At 40.1% G+C, this 21,773-nt stretch overlaps 1 protein-coding gene across 5 annotated transcripts; it reads right to left on the bottom strand.

Moving 5' to 3' along the window:
- Nucleotides 1–2,158: 2,158 nt before the first annotated feature.
- Nucleotides 2,159–21,386, bottom strand: atxn3 (ataxin 3). 5 transcript variants are annotated; one of them, XM_042337962.1, is made up of 11 exons: nucleotides 21,294–21,386; nucleotides 17,571–17,735; nucleotides 16,496–16,540; nucleotides 12,934–13,019; nucleotides 12,584–12,650; nucleotides 11,478–11,565; nucleotides 10,325–10,469; nucleotides 9,266–9,435; nucleotides 3,909–4,026; nucleotides 3,581–3,657; nucleotides 2,159–3,447 (listed from the first exon to the last, which is right to left on the bottom strand). In XM_042337962.1, exons 1-11 carry the CDS (start codon nucleotides 21,315–21,317, stop codon nucleotides 3,356–3,358), a joined length of 1,077 nt encoding a protein of 358 aa, XP_042193896.1. In that variant the 5' UTR covers nucleotides 21,318–21,386; the 3' UTR covers nucleotides 2,159–3,355. The 5 variants fall into 5 exon arrangements, 4 of the variants coding, with proteins under 4 accessions (XP_042193896.1, XP_042193897.1, XP_042193898.1 ...); XR_006085291.1 differs by lacking the exons at nucleotides 2,159–3,447; nucleotides 3,581–3,657 and adding exons at nucleotides 5,750–5,895; nucleotides 8,169–8,244; XM_042337963.1 differs by lacking the exon at nucleotides 21,294–21,386 and having other exon boundaries at nucleotides 16,496–16,559; nucleotides 17,571–17,711.
- Nucleotides 21,387–21,773: the final 387 nt, after the last annotated feature.

The raw sequence follows: 21,773 nt of genomic DNA, 5'->3' as shown, positions 1-21,773 counted from the left end.
TAGCATTGACCCGGATTTGTAAAAAAAAATCCCAACTACTTTTAGATGTTAAGCAGTAATAATAATAATAATCCATGTATTTGATGAGGGTGTTATCACGTCGTTGAGGCGTCTTACTAAAGCGCTGCACAGGATGCATTGTAAAGCGTTGTGACTGCGTGTTCTGGGCGAACTGCATTCCAGTTCCAAATGCAGTATTGAATTCCACCCGATCCATCTCATTACTCAGAGGGTAGTGAATTTATGGAATTCACTACTCCAGAAGGCTGTAGATGCTCAGTCCTTGAACATTTTCAAGGCGGAGACTGATAGATTCTTGAAAAATAGAGGGATTAGGGGATATGGGGATAGGGCAGGTAATCGGAGTTAGGTGAGAAGATCAGCCATGATCTTATTGAATGGCGGAGCAGGCACGAGGGGCCGAATGGCCTACTCCTGCTCCTAATTCTTATGTTCTTAATACATAAATCTACAGTGCAAGTAAGTAAGTGAAGGGTAGTCAGGTGTCATAATGCTTGGATAGTGCTACATAAAAAAATGGTGACATAGAGTGCCATAGAAGGAGTCAGCTATTGTAATTCCTAACATGTTTCTGATTGTAACAGGGATTTTGAGGAAGAAAGGGAGAGGAAATGAAAATCACCTGGTGATTGTCACTCCTAATGGGTATTTCAAACTGAGACCCTCCACTAAATAGGTCACCTGCTAACCAAAGAAAACACTCAACCTTTGGGTTTATTTACAATCCGAATTGAATGGCTCATTTTCTGCATATTTGATAATACCTAAAAGTGTTGACTGCACCAAGTATTTTCTTTTAAAAGGAATTATCTGATTTTGAGTCATTATTTTTGAAGTCTGTTCAGATCCACATTGCAAAATGTCAGACAGTACTCATGCAGACAGTTGAGCTACAGATGTATTATCTGTGGAAAAAAAAAGGAATGACGTATTTAATCAGTGCAAGCATGCATGCATTTCAGAACTGCTTATCACACAGACCCGACTCCTGACTGAGCAGGAAATGACTCATTCGCCAATTATCTCCACGTTCTGTCAAAGGAAACATACTCCTAATTCCAAAATTGTATTTTTATTTTGATCATTCGCGACATGGATACTATTTTTGAGGCCGTGCATCTTATCTCCAGGATGCATGCACACTCGAAGCTTGCAAACTATGCAAATTCTACACGTGTCAAGTCATTGGCTTTCTTGGCGAAGTGTGAAACCAAATAGAAATGAGCAGTTATTCCTTCAATGTTGTCATCATATTAATTTAAGTTACAAGTATCCATTTTTGCACCACCTTCATGCATACGTGTAATAAAATCCAAATTAATAGCCATCAGCATGAATTCATTGCAATGGTCTTGCGAGATCATGACTGCTGCTTGCGTTATTGCTGGCACATTCTGTTTAAAAATTAGATTTTAGTCCCATCAAATGGTGTGTAATTAATTGAATAAGTATTGTATTGCTTAAAAATACATTAAAATTTTCAGGCAGTGCAACCTGGTCACATTTAGTTGGGTTTCCTACACTTTAGTCAATATGGACTGAAAACAGCAATTGTAGTTTTGATATGTGACCAGTTCTACCACTTTAATAATTCTATTGCAGAACTGTCTTAATGAATCTAAGAGTGTGATGATATCTCTTTCTGGAAACCACCACAATCAATCATTTCCTTTTATAATTTTTTGAGATATTTATTATTTTGCTGGAAATATTAATTTTGCAGGAAACAAAGGGCCTATGCTTTGCCAATTGCTGAATTGTACCACGTATTGCCAGACTAAGTCGTGAAAGATCAAGGAGACCGGAGTTAGCCAGTGGCAGGTGGTGGGATATGATGATTGGTTTCAGTGTCCCCAGGCTTGGAAGATAAGGAGAAAAGGAAATAAATCCGCTCAATGATCTCTTCTGGAAAGTATATGTGGGTAAGTGTGTGTGTGGAGGTCAGGCTTAGTCAATGAAGCCCTCCCACTCCATAGTCAAATAACCTGTCAAGACGCATATGTGAAGAATACCACTGACACACCAGTAGATTTCTGCCATGCATCTTGCATGGGGTACAAGGAACGAAAATCACCAGAAATACAATTAAACTTTCTCTCAATCTATGTTGTAACAAAAAGTGCATTTGCCAATCCAATACATTTTAAAAACAGTGTTTATTCCAAATGAAAGATACATACTGTAATAGGTTATGCAAGTTTATCTGTAATAGGTTATCTCGGTCCATACAATCAAAACACATCCAAGTCTATAAGACATTAATACGTAGTGTCAGCATTGATAAATCTCAATACACGGCAATTTGACTAGATTTATATTACTGCGATGAAAGAAATATAGCATACAATCAGTAAAGTTCACACAAGCAGTACCTACTCCCTTCTAGTTCCCAATCATTCAATGCAAAACTTGATAGAAAACTTTCATAAAGGCTGAGTTGACCTCAATAATTATGTAAATGTACAGTAATTCATTTAATCTTGGTTTTATTGTTTTTCCCTGTGTTCGTCTGGTCCCTGGTACCATCTTTCTTCAACAAAATATTTCTATACCTCATTCCATCCTCGAAACATCTGAAGTGCTTTCCGTGTATTTCCTCCTCCCACTCAAAGCTACACCTGTTACATTTGACAACACTGGAGTTACATTGGTTTGATCAAAGTGGAGATTTATGAGCTGAACATGTGTGTGTTCGGCACCCCACATAATGCGGTTTGTATCACATTATTAAAAGGTATGAATTATTACAAGAATATTAAAACAAGCAGGCAGCATTAAAATACCAATGCAAGGTCCACATCCAAACAAACAAAAATACTCTGTAAACTTTCGGCATTGCCAAAATAAACAACAAGTGCTTGTTGCAAGTCCCCTTTCCCACACTTGAGTAATCACAAATTTACAAATTTAGCTAAAAACAAGTACATTCATTTTTAAAAGCAAAGAAGCTAAAACTTTCAGCATTTTTGTCTTCTGTGGTCCCATCACTGGTTGTATAACTAATCAGGAAATGTTTAGTTACCTTTTCTCAAACGACAAGGCTTGTGTGGATGCAATCTTATTTTGTCCTCCTGTATTTTATTCAGCGAGGTTGTAGACAAGAGTTTGACAGAAGGTAAGGTGCTGCAATTGAAGACCAGAAACTGGAAATCTTTGCAGGTTCTACCACAAATGATCCCAAAAGATGGCCTACAATTTACGTCAAGATTGAACAATCTTTGCTCTCTCTGAAACATATGTACATTTGTCTCTTTGTGACAGGAGCACAAGGGTAATGCAGTTCATGCGAGTTAACAAACGGAGTACAGTTGTTGCTAGTACATCATTCTTCTCATTAACTTCCTTTTTCTTTCGAATTATCATTGGCATCAGTGTCTAATGACTTGTTCACGTCTGCTTGAGGCGTCTCTCGTTCAGTCACGCTAGCTATAGATGGGGGGGAGGGCGGGGGTAAAAAAAAAAATGAGTGAACTTAATTGCTACTTCTGCTTTTAGTGTCATGTTATATCTCATTTAAAAGAAGTTACTATGAACAGGATTTGAATGAGCAACCACACACCTGAATTCACTCGCAGTGCTGTACAACCTGGCTTTTCAGGCTGATTTGAATTTGAAGGTTGTGCACATGGTTGTTTTCTGTTGGAAACAAAACATATTGGTGAAGATACAATAGATTCACCAAAAATCCTGAAGGTAATTGCTTCTCTTACACCCCACCACCCCTTGCTCACAGCCTCAATCGTCACACAATTTAATATTCAGAATTTATAAATTTATGTATTTAGTATTCAGTACAAGAATTGAACCAGTTAAAGAAATGATTTTACAATATTATTGCATACTCTTTTGGAAGGAAATTCTCCAACATGATCGAAAGGCCTGCTTACTTCTCAAAGTAGTCTTGTCGTCTCCTTCGGAGTTCCTCTGGACTAATCTGATTTATCCCTGAGGATTGTGCAACATCGTTTGAGGTCACTTCTGTAATTTCTGTTCCTTGTCCAAAACCTAAAGATCCATTACAAATATCACATTAGTAAAATAACCCTTAAATCTTAAAAGGTATATTTCTCATATGTCAGATCAGAAAGTGATCATCAATGTGTTATGTGATGGTGGGGGCATTACAGACCAATTTTCACACGTATGCACATCTCCAGCAGAGGCAACTCAACAGTGATGAGAAATGAGAATCCTACATAATTGCTCCTTCTCCTCCATTCTTAAATAATGAGGACATCTTTAGCACCTCCTGCTAGTTAAGACAAGACAACACATCACGGATGAAGGACTTATCCTGGGATCTTGCAGGCTGCACAGTTCAGCACCACATCAAATGGCACATTTGTTGGCAGAGCAATTAAGAGCATCTCAAAGGTGCAATATTAAACACATACACAAGCCTGCAGCTATGAAGTATATACAGTGCCATCCACATATTAATATTAATAGGCCTCTGAAGGCACATTTGTTGACAGACTGCCATGACATCCTGTTACATATGCATAAATTCCAAATTTAGAAACTTTTATGTGGAAAAAGACGTATATTAGCGTGACTCCAGATACATAGCAAAAATTATCTACTGTCATAGAATATCAGAACATCAAACTATTCATTCGTGCACAGCAATTTATTCTGTCGTAAAACTGGTCATCACCATTATCTGCTGCAGTCTAAAAATTCTCACAGATCTCCAATCTCTCTGGAATTAAACTGCAATGCAAATGCATTCTTGTGGACAGTTGCAATAATGATCCTATTCAATGGTGGAATCAAGCAGAGGTAGTCAGGGATACTGATTAAAGAGTGTAATTAATAGCTGTAAGAATGCTGAAATGAGGCAAGGCCATTTGACTCAGCTCATCATTTAGGGCTATTTACATCTTCCTATTGAAACTACTGCTTATAGGATTGTTACAACCGATCACTCAAAACCCTCTTCGGATTACAGCAATCAATTTAATAGGGTTCATATAGATACATTAATTTTGACCCATCGGATAATTCATCAGTTTGTGCTGTAAGTTTATTTGCTTTTAATACAATTTAGCTTCTCTTAAATAGCTGTATTTTAACGCTAAAAATGATTGGATTTCAATTTACTGGATCTACTATATAACACCTCACAATTGTTATTGCCTGATATATGTTAGCTTTCTAAAAATAGCTATGGAAATATGTAGGCTGGAATGAATTTACATAATTGACACACCCACTACAGTCGAGTCATGATAAGAAATTCTTATCTTTTTTAAAAGCAACATCTAACCTACGGAGGAATACACGTCATCTGCGATGTAAAAATAGCACAACATTGAACAACAAGCTTAAAACAGAACACAATCTTAATGGTGGCATGGCAGACTGGGATGTGGGTTTTCATCTGCATTCCAAACACTTCACAGCTTCTGATTCCACTTGTGAGATAACCTTTTGCTGGAGAACAGAGAACCACTGCTGGCAACATCGAGAGAAAAATAACAGGGCTTGTGGTGCTCATATAGAGCTAAGCTGGACTATAATGAGCAAAGCACACTAGGCAATAAACGGAGCAAAGCTCATTAAATGGACATTGCCTCATGATTTCCTTTCAATTGCTTGATGGATCTGATTCTAATGCACACAAATGAAAAGGTAATATTTTGTTTAACTGAAAATGTCCTGGTTTTAATCAGGTATCTTTGGAATCCCTTTTCTAGTTTTGAATGACAAATATCGCAGCACCTACCCAATCAACTCTCTTGTTTTAGTCCCCCTTAATCTCTTTCCAACAGGAACAGGTTGAGCTCTTGTAGTCTCTCTTCATAGCTTATTGATGGAAAAATCTCAATTCTGGTTGCTTTTCTGCGAATTCCTCTCAATTGAATTCCCTGTCTATTTGTAGAACAATGACCAAAACTGAGCACAATATTCCAGGTGTGGACTCACTAATACTTTATACTTTATCAATGTAACTGCCTTGGATATATTCTACAGGTCTATTAATTCACCTCAACAGTTCAACATTTCTTATAACTACAAAATGTAGCACTGTCTTTAATGTTTTCCTCAACTTATTATATGGAAATCTTTTCTGCACCCCATCTATTGAACAATATGCTGTCCATTGTGGAAATGTGCTTATTACTTCCATTAATGTAAATTACCTTACACTGCTCAATGTCAAATTCCCTCTTGCCAGTAACTAATACTTTGCAGACTGAACAGTATCCTTCTGTTCAGAACATCTTGCATTTGAGACAACTGTGTGTCACCTGAATACACAGATAATCTGTTTACAATACTCTCATAGAGGTTACATAAATATTATAAGCAACAGGAACCCAGCAGCCATTACTGCAACACTCTACAAGCTGTGTGTTATCGCTGTTCCACTAGAATGAAATAAAAATTCATACTGGGTGCATTGGTGTAAATCCCATACTTACCATTTCTTGGTCTAACATTGTGGATGGAACGAGTGCCAGATTTTACAATATTATTATTGTGTTAACATATTCTGTTTTATTTCCTATTATCTAATGTACAATCGTCTTTTTGCCACTATCTCAAGACATTTTGCATTAGCTATGCCATTTGTAACACATCTGAAACATTTGTGTTTCAGCAGTCAGTAATGTTATTGTTGAGAGATATCGAGAGTTGGATTTGGCTGCACTGTAATGTCACTTATGCACCAGAACAGATCCAATCCCAGTGAATCATAAAATAACCCAGTTTGTCAATTCGCACTTGAGCTGCTATTATTATATCCATGATCTGTGCCTTTAGTTATTGCATTCGGAAAACTGTCGCCAATGAAAAAGAATTGAAATATTACAACTGTGCTATTTTAACTTTACATCCTATTTATTCTAAACTAAGCTTGAATAGTCCACTGCATTATTGAATAATAAATGTTCACAGCAGATTGATTTATCGGTTTGCTGCAAACCTTTAAACAGTCATTAAATTTGAACTCATGAACTATTCTGTTCAGTGTCATAGAATATCATTGAGAACAACCATCTGCTGTCCAACCTTTTGTAATAAAATAATTTGTGCATCAGTTTCCACGTTGTTCTTAAGACCCATTTAATGCTCACTAGTAAGCGGCCATCAGCAAAGCAGCCTTTCCACTACCACTTGAATAGCGATATAAGAGACTCTTTTGTATGTTGAAAGGTGATTGTTCCAACTAATCATGACCATTTCTCTTCTAAGGAATAATTTATAAGTGACATGCACATGCTTAAAGCAACTTATGCAAATTAACACAAATTACAGTCAATCCACTTTACAATATATTCTGTGACGTACTTTGAGACATCTCAATAACGTGATAAGGTGCTATATAAAAATCAAGGATTATTATTATTTACAAAAACCAAAATCCTAACAAGTTTTACTGATGTACAACTAATTCCTTTGGTAATAATTCCAGACATCAAATGAAAAGACTACCCACAATGAACTAACTGTAAACTCGGCATGGCAACAACAACGATTTACCACCAACAACATTTGGGCTCAGAGTTTCACATAAAGCTTTAAATTTTGGTTGAAAACCAAAATGGTTAAAAAAAAAGTATAAAACTGCAGTGACCCAAGATTATATGAGAGTTTTCTTCCCACTTAATGTATTAGCTTTGGCTTCAATGTCCTGTGCCATATATCTTTCCTGGCTTAAAGGACAAGATACAAATCTGCTCTTGTGCTGGTGCTCTACAGGTGGCTATGAGGAGCTACACTAAATAAATCACTACATCATTGCTGCAAGTTTCATCGGATAGTGAATAATGTGCCCCAAGATTTTGAGGTAGTGTACTCTTTAGCTCCAACCTGCCGTGTAATTCCTGTAACATACATGATTGTCCTCTGAGGTTACATGATTAGTATTGAAATAAAAATATTTTGCATCATCTATCGAACCATTAAAGCTAAAGGATACGCGGCTGTTCAGATTTCCCACAAAATAAATTAAAGATTATGTCATTAAAGAAATGTCCACAGAAACAGAGATTTACTTAAGACTATAACTAAAGCTTTTTTTAAAAAAAATTACAGATAAAATGAAAAACATAAAAACATTTTCATGTTTTATTTACGAAACGCTTAAAACAAAACAGCAGTAACGAAACCTCAGGCTTGCGACTGTATGTACATACGGTATACAGTACAGCTTTGCTCTCTTTGTAGTCATGCAGGGCTGTGAAGCAGTCTATCACCTTCTTTTGGACCTTTCTGTTTCAAAGGATAAAAACTTTTGTAATCTCTCGTCAGTCCAAACACAACTAACTCGTTTCACGTCTCATGCCTGATCTGCCCCTTAATCGGTGGGCGATCTTTCAGCAATTCTACTCCCGCTCTCTGGGACTCCATCCTGGAAACCCTGCACATTACCCCCTCGCCCCCTCCCTAATTTTAAAGCTCGCCTCGACTTACCTCTTCCAATGCGCTTTCAGTCATCTTCCCCAACCCACCCCTGAGCCTTCTTGGCTCCCCACACCCAAGGCATAGCTGTCTAGTCAGCTGTGTGAATGGCTTTGAAATGTCCTCCGGATGTGAAAGGCCTTATACAAGTGTAAACTATATTTTAACTGCAGAAACACTACTGACAGGTAGGTAGGTCACAGTCATGTTCAGACCCCAATTTGGGGGCTTTTGATCAAAGAATAAACATGGTGCAAAACAAAATATGCAGTTACATTTCAGAATTTTACTTTCTGAAAGTCAACAGTTACAAAAAAAATTCAATTTCAAGCTACACTGGTCAATCCTTTTCACTGAACTAGATTATAGCAAGATGATAATAACTATTTAAATATCAGCCTTCCCTATGGAGCTATAACCAGGAGCATCTCAACCCCATAGGGATCAGTACAGACTTCTGGATTGGCTTTTGCATATAGCTGAGAGAAACGCACAAGGCTGTAAAAATACACTGCTCAACAATTCAACACTGTTTTACACAACTCGGATTTCGTAAATTCACTTTACAGGATATTCTGTGAAGCGCTTGGAGACGTCTCTAAGACGAGATAAGGCGCTATATCAAATGCAAGGATTATTCTTTTTTTTCAAATAAGCCTTACCTGGAATGCCACAAAAATATGAAAATAGTGCATGGATTAACCCATGGTTGGTGGGATCCTACCCTGTGTGAGGGGCGCTATATAAATGCCAAGTTGTTGAAATGTACTGCAAGGTCGAGAGAGTGAAGAGAACTGGTAGCTTTCTCCTGCATTGCTGGGTGAATCCCCACCTTGCATACTGAGGTGAATCGCTCTGCGGAGATCTGCTTCCTCGTCCTCTGTCTCCATGTGCTGACGGCTCAATGACAATGCTCTCTGTAGGTTTTCATCATCCTCGTCGACCACGCTGGTAACGGATTTACTGGCATCGATTGTTTGCTCCCAGTCACTGTTCTGTACGCTACAGAACACGAGAAACAGAGAGTAGATTTTTTTTACTACAAATTTTTTTTATAAAATATGCCTTTTCTGCCAACAACTATTAAAAATCCCAACAGTTTAGTTCAGACATTCAATCACGCTCCATAGGCCACCATTAATCTACTGTAGAATTATCTCTATTTCTTGTTTTATAAGAGCAAACATTCTTTGGATTTGTGCTGGTGTGAACGTTTACAATAGGTGGAAGATAAAATCAAGATTATTTTCACTCTCACATCAGAGATCTCACCCACAGCAACCCCCACCTCCACCAAACCACAGTGATACAAAACACAAATGCACCTATATGGGGATGGGGGGGCAAATTGCATATCGAAAAAATCACAAGTCATTTAATATCAAAAAAGACACGGTTAAATGCAACATAAACTATTCTTTATTAGCAAATTGCTCAACTTGGTAATGCATTTTTGGGACAAAACATCTTAAATAGCTGATGTTCCGTTCATTCCATTCTATAACAAAATTAAGGATTGCAATAAGACTGGGATGGAAATCAAAAGGGGATTTGCGCCATCCTGCCTTGTGGTAGGGAATAAATATATTTTTGAAAACAAAACCATTTTCTTCCCCATTTTATGATAAAATAATCCTTGCATTTGATATAGTGCCTTATCGCGACTTCAAGAAGTTTCAAACAGCTTTGCAGATACATTGTAAAGTGAATTGACTATAGATTAAGTGGGAAAAACGCGGCAGTCAATTGCACGCAGCAGTGTCCCACAAACACTCGTAGATTAAATGACCAAATTATTATTATAATTTTTTTTTACTTTTACTTATTTTTTACAATGCCGATCCCAGCCCAATCCAATACTGTAAATGAAATTCTCCACATTGCTCACTACCTCGGACTGCTCTCGGTCTGTGTCCTCTGGGTTCCCTCCTCTCCAATCAGCTTGGGTCTCTCTTGTTGCACTACTCTCATTATCTTCAGCAGTTCATCAGCTTCACATTCTGGTAAATCTCCCCTCAATACAAATATTGAATAACCTGCGGAAACAAAACAAACTTCACACAGAGCTCCACGTTTGACTACTTTGTCCACTGCACACACAAATGTCACTCTACAGATATTTGCAATCACAGCTTTACCAGAAGGCAATTTTGTTCTAAATTAAAACAAATATTTTATGAGCTTTAAATTGTTACTGTACTACAACTGCAATTGCCTATGATTATAAAGGAACCTATGTCCTAGTTGATTTAAGAGCTGTAGCAGCACTGTTTTTATGCTCCATAAAACTATTTCTGTTTCTTATATAATCATGGAGTTCAAGACCATGTTAGTAAATAAATGTCTGGAACAGGAAAGAACTATCAGGTATCTGTTCACTGTGAACTCAGAAAACTTAGCTGCTCAATCAAAGGAATTGATTTGCCTAGCTACAAAATATACAGTCACTACATTTTACAGTAAATCCCATGAAGTGCTTCAAATGTAAGGATTATTATTATTAATCATTTATATTCTGAGCTTTGTTGTTTGTTACCTCAGTGAAACCACTCCCACTTTACTCATTTATTTTCATTCCACACCTGACTTACTGACTGCTTTCTGCTTTGTAACAAAGAAGTGAAATAATGACCAAAATTATGAAAGAGATTAACAGTGGTTCATTTTATGATAGCTAACGTGAAGACGTTTTTTGGGGAAAAAAATACATAGAATCGTATGAATTGTATAGCAAACAAATTTAGGGTGTGATCTGAAAAGGAAAGTGAAATTTCCCTGATGGATATACGTACTTAAAAGAAGTAATTTTATATAAATATCTTAAAAAGTAGACCTGGGTCGTAAATTCATAAAACCTGTGAGGTATTGCAGTGATCCGGTTTGCACTGATAATAGTAAAAAGCTTCTGAATTATTGCTTCCTCTGTTTAGAAGGCTGATGAGTCACCTCAAAAGAGTCAGAAAACACAGCTTCTCCAATTAGCTTCTTTTTCCAACTTATTAATCTCTATTTATTAATTATATTGTAATATTTAACAGGGATACCTTCTTGTTGTAATTGAGCCAAGAAAAGGGCGAGGTATGTGTCGGAGATCAACTCAGGACCCATCAGTAAGGAATTCAAGTTAAACCACTGACCAGAAAAGAAAAATAGCCATTATTCCTTGTGACTAACAACCTAGAAATCAAAAATTTCTAACTGAACACACATCGCAAAGAAACATAAGTGTTACATAAGTCTATCTTCACGTATAGCTATCAACAAGGACCGTTAAAGTCACTTTTTAATTCTTAAAAACATGTTTTAGGGTTTTTGGGTTCCATTTTTTCTGTCAAGAAATGGGAAAAACAGAGGGGACAATTTAACACAAAGATAGAATCTACTGCGAAATTTTGGGAAGCCAATGCACAATCACAGAGGCTGAAAAAATTGCCGGATTTGGCTTTAAAATCTTAAATTCAGTTTTTTTTAAAAAAAGGATTGTCTTTTAACCAAAGAAAATAGGTATTTTTATCAGTGAAAAATGACTCATGCTCTTTCGGTTCCTAGCTATTTATGCCACCTAGTGCTGAAACTCTGGGTAAGTTAGACTGCAGTCAAGCAGACCACCAAATGTACCTATTTCTTATTTTAGTGAATCAATCAAGGTTTACAAGGGAAATTAAATTCATACTGATGACTCCACACTGATCACTAACCCAGGAAGAAAAGGGGTGTACCTATTCACGCGAAAGGCTGGCGAATAAAACCAATGATTTTTTTGTAACCAATGTTATGATTTTGAAGGATTGGTGATTTTTTTCACCTCCTGCAATTCTTTCCCTATAATTGTCTTAAGAAAGCTGGGTCCTGATTTAAGGAAGGAAGTGGCAGTCTGGTATTCTGGCATGCTAATCCATTTGAGGGACATCATATAGGGAATCTTTGCCTCGTTCTATATCAAACCAGGTGTACTGAACTAACTCATTTGAATCTCTGGAATACTACCACAGTATGTTTTAAAAATCTTTCGATTAAATTTCTGAAATGGCACGGTAACAGTTGAAAATATGGGCAACAGTTGAAAAAGTGGGACATTTCAAACGTCAATATTTTGTGGCGAGATTCAAAATTCTACAGTGCACCTTAGAGTTAGTAGGCTAAAAACTACCTGATTTCCTAATTTTCGTACTGTAAACCAGTGTTCCTTGTAGTTGCATATAAATGCCCTTTCATTTCTGTGAAAACAATAAATTGTGGATATACTTTAAACCATTTCCACGAGGGCTTTGATGAAAGAATCAACACTTTTTTTTAAATAAAAAAAATCCTATTTCCATAAATGACTGTCCATTATATATTTGCAGTAATTTTTTTTGTTAAAAAGCAGAAAATTTGAATAAATGAATCCAAAATCTGAAAATTAAAATTAAGATCGGTATAGTTAGAAAAATAAAGCAGTATTTTTTAATATCAATTAAAAAAAGAGAACACACTGTATTTACATATAACATATCTTACACTGCGTCAATCCTTAATCGTTGATACTCTGGGCTGTTGAAGAGGGTAAGTTCTAAACCCCAGACTCCCAAGGCACTACTAATCACCTGCAGAAATAAAATTACTTTGAAAGCTCTTTGAATTTTACAGGCATACAGTGGAGCCCACTTAAAACACATATTAAAATATAACAGATTGTAAAGCATGCAAAAACTCAATGCATTGAATTATAAGATAATACTGCCATTGTTTTGTACGACTCACGACCTAACATAGTAATAGTACAAAGTAATAGTAATAAACTATTCACATCACACTGTATATAACCCAAATGGAGTGTAACATTGTGTAACTGTTTGGCAACCCCCCTCCCCCAGTCTATTATGTCATAAGAATAAATGTGTATTGTATACTATCAATTATGTTTCCAAAGCAAAAGAAAGTTTCTACAGTAAATACTGTGTACTGTGTGAACAGCGTATCAGTCTTCGATCTTGGATAAGTTGTAATGATTTTACGTAGTACATTCTAAATGACTTTGTATAATATATGATAATTTTCCAACAATTGGAACAATTGTTAGCCCAACACTGGGATGAATTTCCACCTCCCTGATATTATTTATCAGTGAATGTGCTGAGGGGGGGGTTTTGGAGGGAGGTTCTAGCTACTTATATATTATTTCCACAACAACCCCTCAAGCCCCTTTTGAAGGCTAGCAAAGGCTGAGTGTCAAAACATTTAAAACATTCAACTCTTCCAAATGACTTTTAAATCTCACAATCACTTTATTCACCAAGGGGAATCTAACATGATACTCTCAGCTGACCATAATTCAAGCAATGATTCAAAGAGATGAATAGATCTGGTTGTACTGAGATCTGATCATTGTGCAACTGAAATTAAGTGAATAATAAATTGGAAAAGCGCTTGGAAAACTCTCCGCATCTAAGACAGACAAGAGCTTCAGTCGCAAAGGAAGAGGAAAGAGGTGCACAATGCTCTTTGGAAAAACAAACAATAAACACATAAGTTATTGGCTGAACTACAGAGCAACACTAGCATCAAGTAGCCAAGGAGGAGTTACTGTACAAGTTTCGAGTTGACACACAGTTGATTTGAATGGGATGTCAGGAAGCGATATGACTTGAGGAAACAAAAGCATGTGGGGAGGGAAAGAAAAAGAGCTAAATCCAACACAGAAATTTACTTGTCTGCAATTTTCCACTTGATGAACTAAAGTACTTGTAAAATTTGTGGTCAAAGCTTGCATTATTTGTTTTTAGAGAGCAGCAGCAGTTAATGCATTTTAAACGGCACATCTACTCTGAGGCAGTTCATTTATTTCACTTTATTCTGTAGGATGTTAGAAAGAACTGTTAAAAAGATATTTGAATCCTCCATACATTTCTTGACTCAGAGGGTAGTAAATTTATGGAAATCTATCTCAGAAGGCTGTGGATGCTCAGTCATTGAACATATTCAAGACTGAGATCGATAGATTTTTAAAAACTAAATGGATATGGGGATAGGGCAGGAAAATGGAATTAGGTTAGAAGATCAGCCATCATCGTATCAAATGGCGGGGCAGGCTCAAGGGGCCGAATGGCCTACTCTTGCTCCTCTTTCTTATGTTCTTATACATTAAATAATAATTTGTAATAACCGTTAAATTTCAATTAAGTATTACTACTACAACCGAAGTTGCCAATAAATATAGATTTATTAGCATTTTCTATTTAATAATGAAACGTCTTCATGTGCGAACTTGCAATGCCAAAGCAACAGAAAGAAAGATGCAGAGCTCAAGAATTGTTTTTTACATTTAACATTCAGAATTTTGCTAGAGGATTACTTTTGCTTGCCACCACTCAGGTCAGGGCCAACTTGTTACACATGCTCTCTCTAGTTCATCTTCCCCTATGGTCATGAAACAGAGCATTATTAAAAGGTACAGATAATTCAGCAAGCCGCTCCACTTCAATTGAATATTCCATTAAAATAGATCTGCAAGATATTCGAGCGGTCTGATATCGGAGTTTTTTCCCCCCTCTCGGGTCTTTTCTGACCGGGACTATGCACACGGACACACCACACTTCTACTCTTTGATGGATTAAAAATTGTTTGTGTTTTTCAAGCTCACTGAGCAAAGCAGTTACTTGCCCAAATCAAATCGCACCAGTGTCAAATTTAGACTCGTACATACAACAACCAAGACACTTGGAACAAAATATTTGCCGCTGTAAAATTATTCACCATTGTTCAACATCTGTGGTGGTGTTAGAGGAGAGGACAGTCACAAAAGTTCTGACAACTTCACAGTAAACCATAATCCACCCATACAACTTCCCAAGGATATAATTTATGTATTTTATCTCTAAATAGAAATAGCTCTGAATCCTTTTAGCTTAGGAACTAGTTCATTGTCTAGTTATGTTGAACAATTCTTTTCTTTAAGGATAAAACTCTTCCTTTACGTTCTTCCCCCCTTTTCCTTGATTTTCCAGCCAAATACCATGTGAATCTGACTGTCCCCAAGCCCGAACCAATGCTCTCTTTACCCCAGCTGCCAGGATGTATTGACCTGCCCTCATTTCTCCTCACTAACACTCTCTGGCACCATCTAATGCTATCATAATGCACTGCAATAAATTGCATAAATAGCCCGTCATTGCTTCTCAGATTATGCACTTACAGAAAACAAGAGATCAAAAAGAAACTAATTGCTGCCCCAAAAACATATGACCATTGACTCTTTTTTATAGATTAGGTGGATAACTATTTTTTAATAAAACTGTCAAAACCATTATTGATCACTTCTTCCACTCACACTTACATCTTAGTTTTATCAGTCAACGTCAAACAAATTATTCTTCTGCTTAGCAAGTGGAAGCATATTTGTTTTTAAAAAAATCCAACCACAAACAATTCCTGCTTAAAGATTATAGAATGTGGCAAACACCTCTCATATATGTACAATTAATGGATTTTTTTTAGTGAATTTAATTTTTGATTTTAGGCAACCTTAAAAATGTGTGGTGTCTGCATAGTCTCCGACAATTATAATTCACAAGTGATTTTTTTTTAAAATTCGATTCTATAATTGTTATTCGAATTTAATATTTAACACTTCTACAATTGGGAGAAGTTGTGTCTTTATATCTATTTGTAGTTTATAACTGAAATCTAGGATCAGTGATCCAAATTCTGCAAATTTTTCCTTAGCAGACAAGCAGGTGGTCAGTTTATTGTGAAGCAATGGCCTGAGAACTGAACGTGACTATCCGCTGAAGCAGGAGGAAATGAAGAGATTTATTTTTAAGAAAAGGTAAAATAATGGCAACGGATAAGCAAAACAAAATGAAGCCTGGAACATCAGGCAACTACATTAAAGCAAGCAACTGCTGAACCTACTTGTTTCTTATACTGTAATCTTAAACAATAACCACTAAAGGGAACTAAAAGATCATGAAAAACAAGTATAGTTTCCAATCTTTATTTCGGGTGAAGGAAAGGGTTAAAGTAAGCATTTTTTTTAAAAGCTAATAAAAGTAACAGGTTGAAGAGATTAAAAACACTTACTTGAATTGAAAAGAAACCACTGTCATCCATGTTCCCTGAAGGTTGCTGTGTTGAGAAAAAAAAGCTAAATAAAAGTCAAGATGGTACTTGGTGGAATGTTAAAACTCCTGCTTATGTTTAAAGGAATTCATTTGCTGGTAATTGTGAAACATTTTATAAAACAGTTGGACGTAAAACACCTTTGGCATAATATAATTTGATTTATTGATTTCAGATTCAGTAAAATTTAACTTGTTCAGCATTGGGCTTTGTAGCAGTTACCACCTACAATTTGAGGCATGTGAGTACAGTCCATCATTTGCCAAAGTAATTGGGGGGGGGGGGGGGTGAATAAAACCTTCGGACGAGATGTTAAACCAAGATCTTGGCTGCCTGTTCAGGTGGATGTTAAGAATCCCATGGTAGTATTGGAAAAGAGAAGGGAGTTGCTCCTGGTGTCCGGGCCAACAAGCCCCAAATAGAATTTGTCACTCATTAAATGACAATTTGTGAGACAATGCTGTGCGCAATTGCTGCCACGTTTCACCCACAAAATACAGTCCATTCAGTTTACGGTTTATCCTGTGAAGCGTTTTGAGACATCTCAACTCTGTGATAACAACAACAAATTACATCTGTATAGCACCTTTCACGTTGGGAGGACGTCCCAAGGTGCCGGACATTCAGGGATTTGCACCCGAGCAGGGCGTTGGGATCAAGAGGGGTGGATGGCTGGGAGGGTAGCGGTAGGAGGGTGAGTGAAGGTGTGGTCAAAGAGGAGGGTCTTGAGACACGCCTTTAAGGTGGCAAGGGAAGGAGCAAGGCATAGGGACCGTGGGATAGAGTTCCAGAAGGTGGGGGCAGAGAGACTGAAGGTTCGCCCGCTGATGGTGGGGCGGGTCAGGCGGGGTAAGCGAGGCAGGACCGAGTCTGCTGAGCGGAGGGAGTGGACGGTTCATTATGGTGTTAGCAGGTCACAGAGGTAGGAAGGAGCAAGGCCGTGGAGGGCTTTGGAGGCAATAATTTCTTAGTCGTGTTTGGAGAAACAAAATCCCAGAACTTTACATCTATTTAAGGGAAGCAAATCATCATTTACCTGTAAAAATATTTTATATTCCTCTGTTGCAGTTCCTCCCTCTGCCATTCTCGCCCGTTCCTCTTCATCTAACTGCTGTGCAATTGAAGAGAGCTCTACAGGACTAAAGTACTCTCCCTGTAGCAAATTGTTGAGACAATGCTGAGCACAGAGGGACCCTTCTTGCTGTGGAATCAAGCGTAGCAAAAAGTTCATCAAAATCATTATTTGCATTTTGTACAAAATTCTTGCGAATGAAAAGAAATCTCATTTATATTTAGTGAAACAGAAACGAATCTGGAACATTTTCAAATCCTTTCACTAAGAGTGTGCATGATACATGTATTCAGCCCTTCCAAGTGTAGTACTGTGTTCATGTCCTGTGCTCATTTTCATGTACACAAATTGTAGCCAAGAACAAGAAAAAAAATACAAAACAAACAAATATGAACTGGAATAGATATATAAAAATATGCCCCCCATCACCAAAAAAAAAGTAAAGAAAATAGAAAAATGCACTAATCCAGACAGGCACAAGGGAAGTGATGCAAATGTGATATGTGGAGCACTGACTTGGTCAGGCTCATGGTTACATGGTATCTTGATTATAATCAACCAAAAAACAATGTGCATTAAATTGTCGTTGTGCTATTTCACAACCGTCAAGGTTGCGGAATTTACAACGAAGGAATCCATTGCATTTTGAAACAATGTACTAATGCACAATGCCACAAGTTAATGCACAATGCCTTAGTTTTCGACCGTGCTTACTTACGGTCAACTCCCCCCCCCCCACCTCCGGGAGTCAGGCTCCGCCACTGTTAAGCGCTCTGAGACGCTGCGTGGAGGATGCTATATAAGTGGAAGTTGTTATTGTTGATTAATAACACGGCTTTGTCTACACAGGAAACATTTCGAGGGCTTGAGTTCTGAGCAGAAATTTAGTATCTTTCAACAGAGAGAGGTCACCCACCTACTTATGCACTTCCTGGTAAACAAATTAGAATGACATTGGCAGAGTCCTAACAATGTTAGCAATGCTAATGGATTGCAACAAATTCTGGATTGAGTTCGCTTTTATCGATCAGAGCATTTACTGCCCATATATATCATCAGCATATTCTCCAACAGCATATTTTATACAATTCTTATACAGATTTTTTTTTTAGCACTTTCACTAAGTATACACTGTTCACAAAAGCTGTCGGCAGGAGAGGATGTTTACAAGCCATTTCGGCTAGGTTGATTGGTATGAACATTGTGGGTTGAAGCCCCATTGCACATGAAGTCACATTCTAGGGTAAGGTCCTGGCTGCTTATTCAGGTGGAAGTTACAAATCCCACAGCACTATTGAAAAATATAGGGGAGCTTCTCCCAGTGTCCTGGTCAACAATCTCCCGTAATAAAATTAGGGGTCATTCATTTCACAGCTGTGTGTGGGACATTGCTGTGCACAACATGGACTGCCTTATTCACCCACAAATACAGTCACTCTATTTCACAGTAAATCCAACACATCCTCTTGACATGAAAGGCAATCTCCAATTGGTGTACGATGTTGGGCAGTTTTGTATCTTTGCAACTGGGATGCCTTTGTATCCAATGAAGAGGAATTATGGATTTTAAATCATAAAACAGGATGTGGAAGTAGTGTACTGCAAGATCACAACAAGAACATATGATGGGAAGAAGACATTTTACTGGGAAAACAGCACCCTCTGGCAGTAATTGCTATATGGCAGACTTGTGACAAAAATCCTGGGGTAAGAGGCAAGAACAGTAAACACGTTATGCAACTGTCAGGGATTTTCACTGCAATTATGTAATAAAGCAAAGTGGAGGACAAATCTAAATTGGGGTTGTATTGCAGATAAACAAATGGAACTTAGGCAATATCTTCAACTTTCCAGTTTCACTTTTGTAAACAACAAAATCAATGAATCAAAGTTTACACAAAATACAAAGCTTTCCTCGCCAAATTCCCACACTCATTTTCCAAAACTTAGGAAATGCAGAATAATATCCCCCCCCCCCCCGCTCCACCACCAACTACACTGAATGATAGATAAACATTTCCACAGACTTCAACGCTGGGTAGTTCCACAGTTATCTCTAAGGGACTGCTGGTGGGTTAAGCAGTCTGTGAAACTTTTAACGATGGAAACCAAAAGCCCTAACAAATGGGGGCAATGCTCAGGCCACTGTTATTGGCGACAAGTTCTCCGAGACACCACCCCGCATGAAAGGCACTACACAAATACGATGTGATGATGTTGTTCCCATTGTTTTCGCTGGACAAGCTTATTCGCTGCGCATTGCACAGCGACCATTACCACAACCCCTAAAATGGAGTCGAGATGGGGCAGGTTTGAACGAAAAAAAACGAAAGCAGCTAAACAACACCTGGGGCTCATCTGCAAGTCAAGAACACCTGGGAGGGTTGATTTACAGTCACCGATATGGCTGTGGGTCAATTCCCTCCCTCCCACCTTCCTTCCTTCCTTCCCTCCCTCCCTCTCTCCCATCTTCACCCCCAAAGCCTGGTCACGGCAGCAGCACCAACAAGCCAACACCACCTGGCAGGGGTTGAGCGCACAGAGTTACTGCCCTCAGTGTTACTGTGGGCGGCGGAGAGGGCGAGTCCCTGCCTCCCTCTCTCCCCCCCCCACCTCTCTCCCCCCCCCACCTCTCTCTCCCCCCCCCACCTCTCTCTCTCTCTCCCCCCACCTCTCCCTCTCTCTCCCCCCCACTTCTCCTCTCTCTCCCCCCCACCTCTCCCTCTCTCTCCCCCCCCACCTCTCCCTCTCTCCCCCCCACCTCTCCCTCGCTCTCCCCTCCCCACCTCTCTCTCGCTCTCCCCTCCCCACCTCTCTCTCGCTCTCCCCTCCCCACCTCTCTCACTCTCTCCCCCCCACCTCTCTCACTCTCCCCCCCCCCACCTCTCTCACTCTCCCCCCCCCCACCTCTCTCTCGCTCTCCCCCCCCACCTCTCTCTCTCTCTCCCCCCTCCACCTCTCTCTCTCTCTCCCCCCCACCCTCCATCTCTCTCCCCCCACTTCTCCCTCTCTCTCCCCCCCCACCTCTCCCTCTCTCTCCCCCCCACCTCTCCCTCTCTCCCCCCCCCCCCACCTCTCCCTCTCTCCCCCCCACCTCTCTCTCGCTCTCCCCTCCCCACCTCTCTCTCGCTCTCCCCTCCCCACCTCTCTCTCGCTCTCCCCTCCCCACCTCTCTCTCGCTCTCCCCCCCCACCTCTCTCTCGCTCTCCCCCCCCACCTCTCTCTCGCTCTCCCCCCCCCACCTCTCCCTTTCCCCCCCCACCTCTCCCTTTCCCCCCCCACCTCTCCCTTTCCCCCCCCCACCTCTCCCTTTCCCCCCTCTCTCTTTCGCACCTGTCTCTTCCCCCCACCTCTCTCTCCCCCTTCTGTCTCTTCCTGTCTCTCTCGTCTGTGTGTGTCTCTCTCTCTCTCCCCCTCCCCTGAACCCCCAAACCCTGGTCATGGGCTGAAGCCCTGAAATTCGGGCGCCATGCCGGCTGGAAGCCTGGCCCGGCACAGCCCGGGGCGTGTTGCGGTCGGTCAGGGCCGCCCTCGGGGACCGGCCCGTGTCGCTGCGGCCCCGGAGGGGAGGGAGGGGGAGAGGCCTCCTTCCCACCCCAAACCCTCAGGGCACCAACCGCCGCAGGTCCCCCCCCCCCCACAGGCCCGGCCCCGCGCTTTTATTCCCTTTCCGCCTTTTTAACTCACTTTCTCGTGAAATATGGCCTCCATGATGGACAATAGACCAGCCTGCACCGCGGCCTGGCTCCGCCCCCCCGCGCGGCCGTCACCGCCTCTCAACCAATCAGCGCTCAGCACCCGCCCCGCCCCCGTCCTCAGTACGTCAACAACAGAGCAGAGCCGCCAGGGCAGGGGGCGGGGCGAGGGGGGTGGGGGGGCGGGGCGAGGGGGCCGGGGGGGCGGGGCGAGGGGGCCGGGGGGGCGGGGCGAGGGGTCCGGGGGGGCGGGGCGAGGGGGCCGGGGGGGCGGGGCGAGGGGGCCGGGGGGGCGGGGCGTGGCCGGCTGCGGCAGGACTCAGGCACTGACCCGCTGAGCCGCGGACTGGCAGTTGGGTCACGCCAGGCAGTGGAGTCCTGTTGCTCAGGGGTCAATCCACGACGCTGCGCACGATCGGCTGCCATGTTTAAAGGCTCTGAGGCGCGGAGGGCGCTATGCAAATCCAAGTTG

Source organism: Callorhinchus milii, unplaced genomic scaffold (genome assembly GCF_018977255.1).
Source record: "Callorhinchus milii isolate IMCB2004 unplaced genomic scaffold, IMCB_Cmil_1.0 Scaffold9, whole genome shotgun sequence".
NCBI lineage: Eukaryota > Metazoa > Chordata > Chondrichthyes > Chimaeriformes > Callorhinchidae > Callorhinchus > Callorhinchus milii.
Note: the sequence above shows the minus strand (reverse complement) of the source record. Positions and strands in the feature narration are given on the sequence as shown.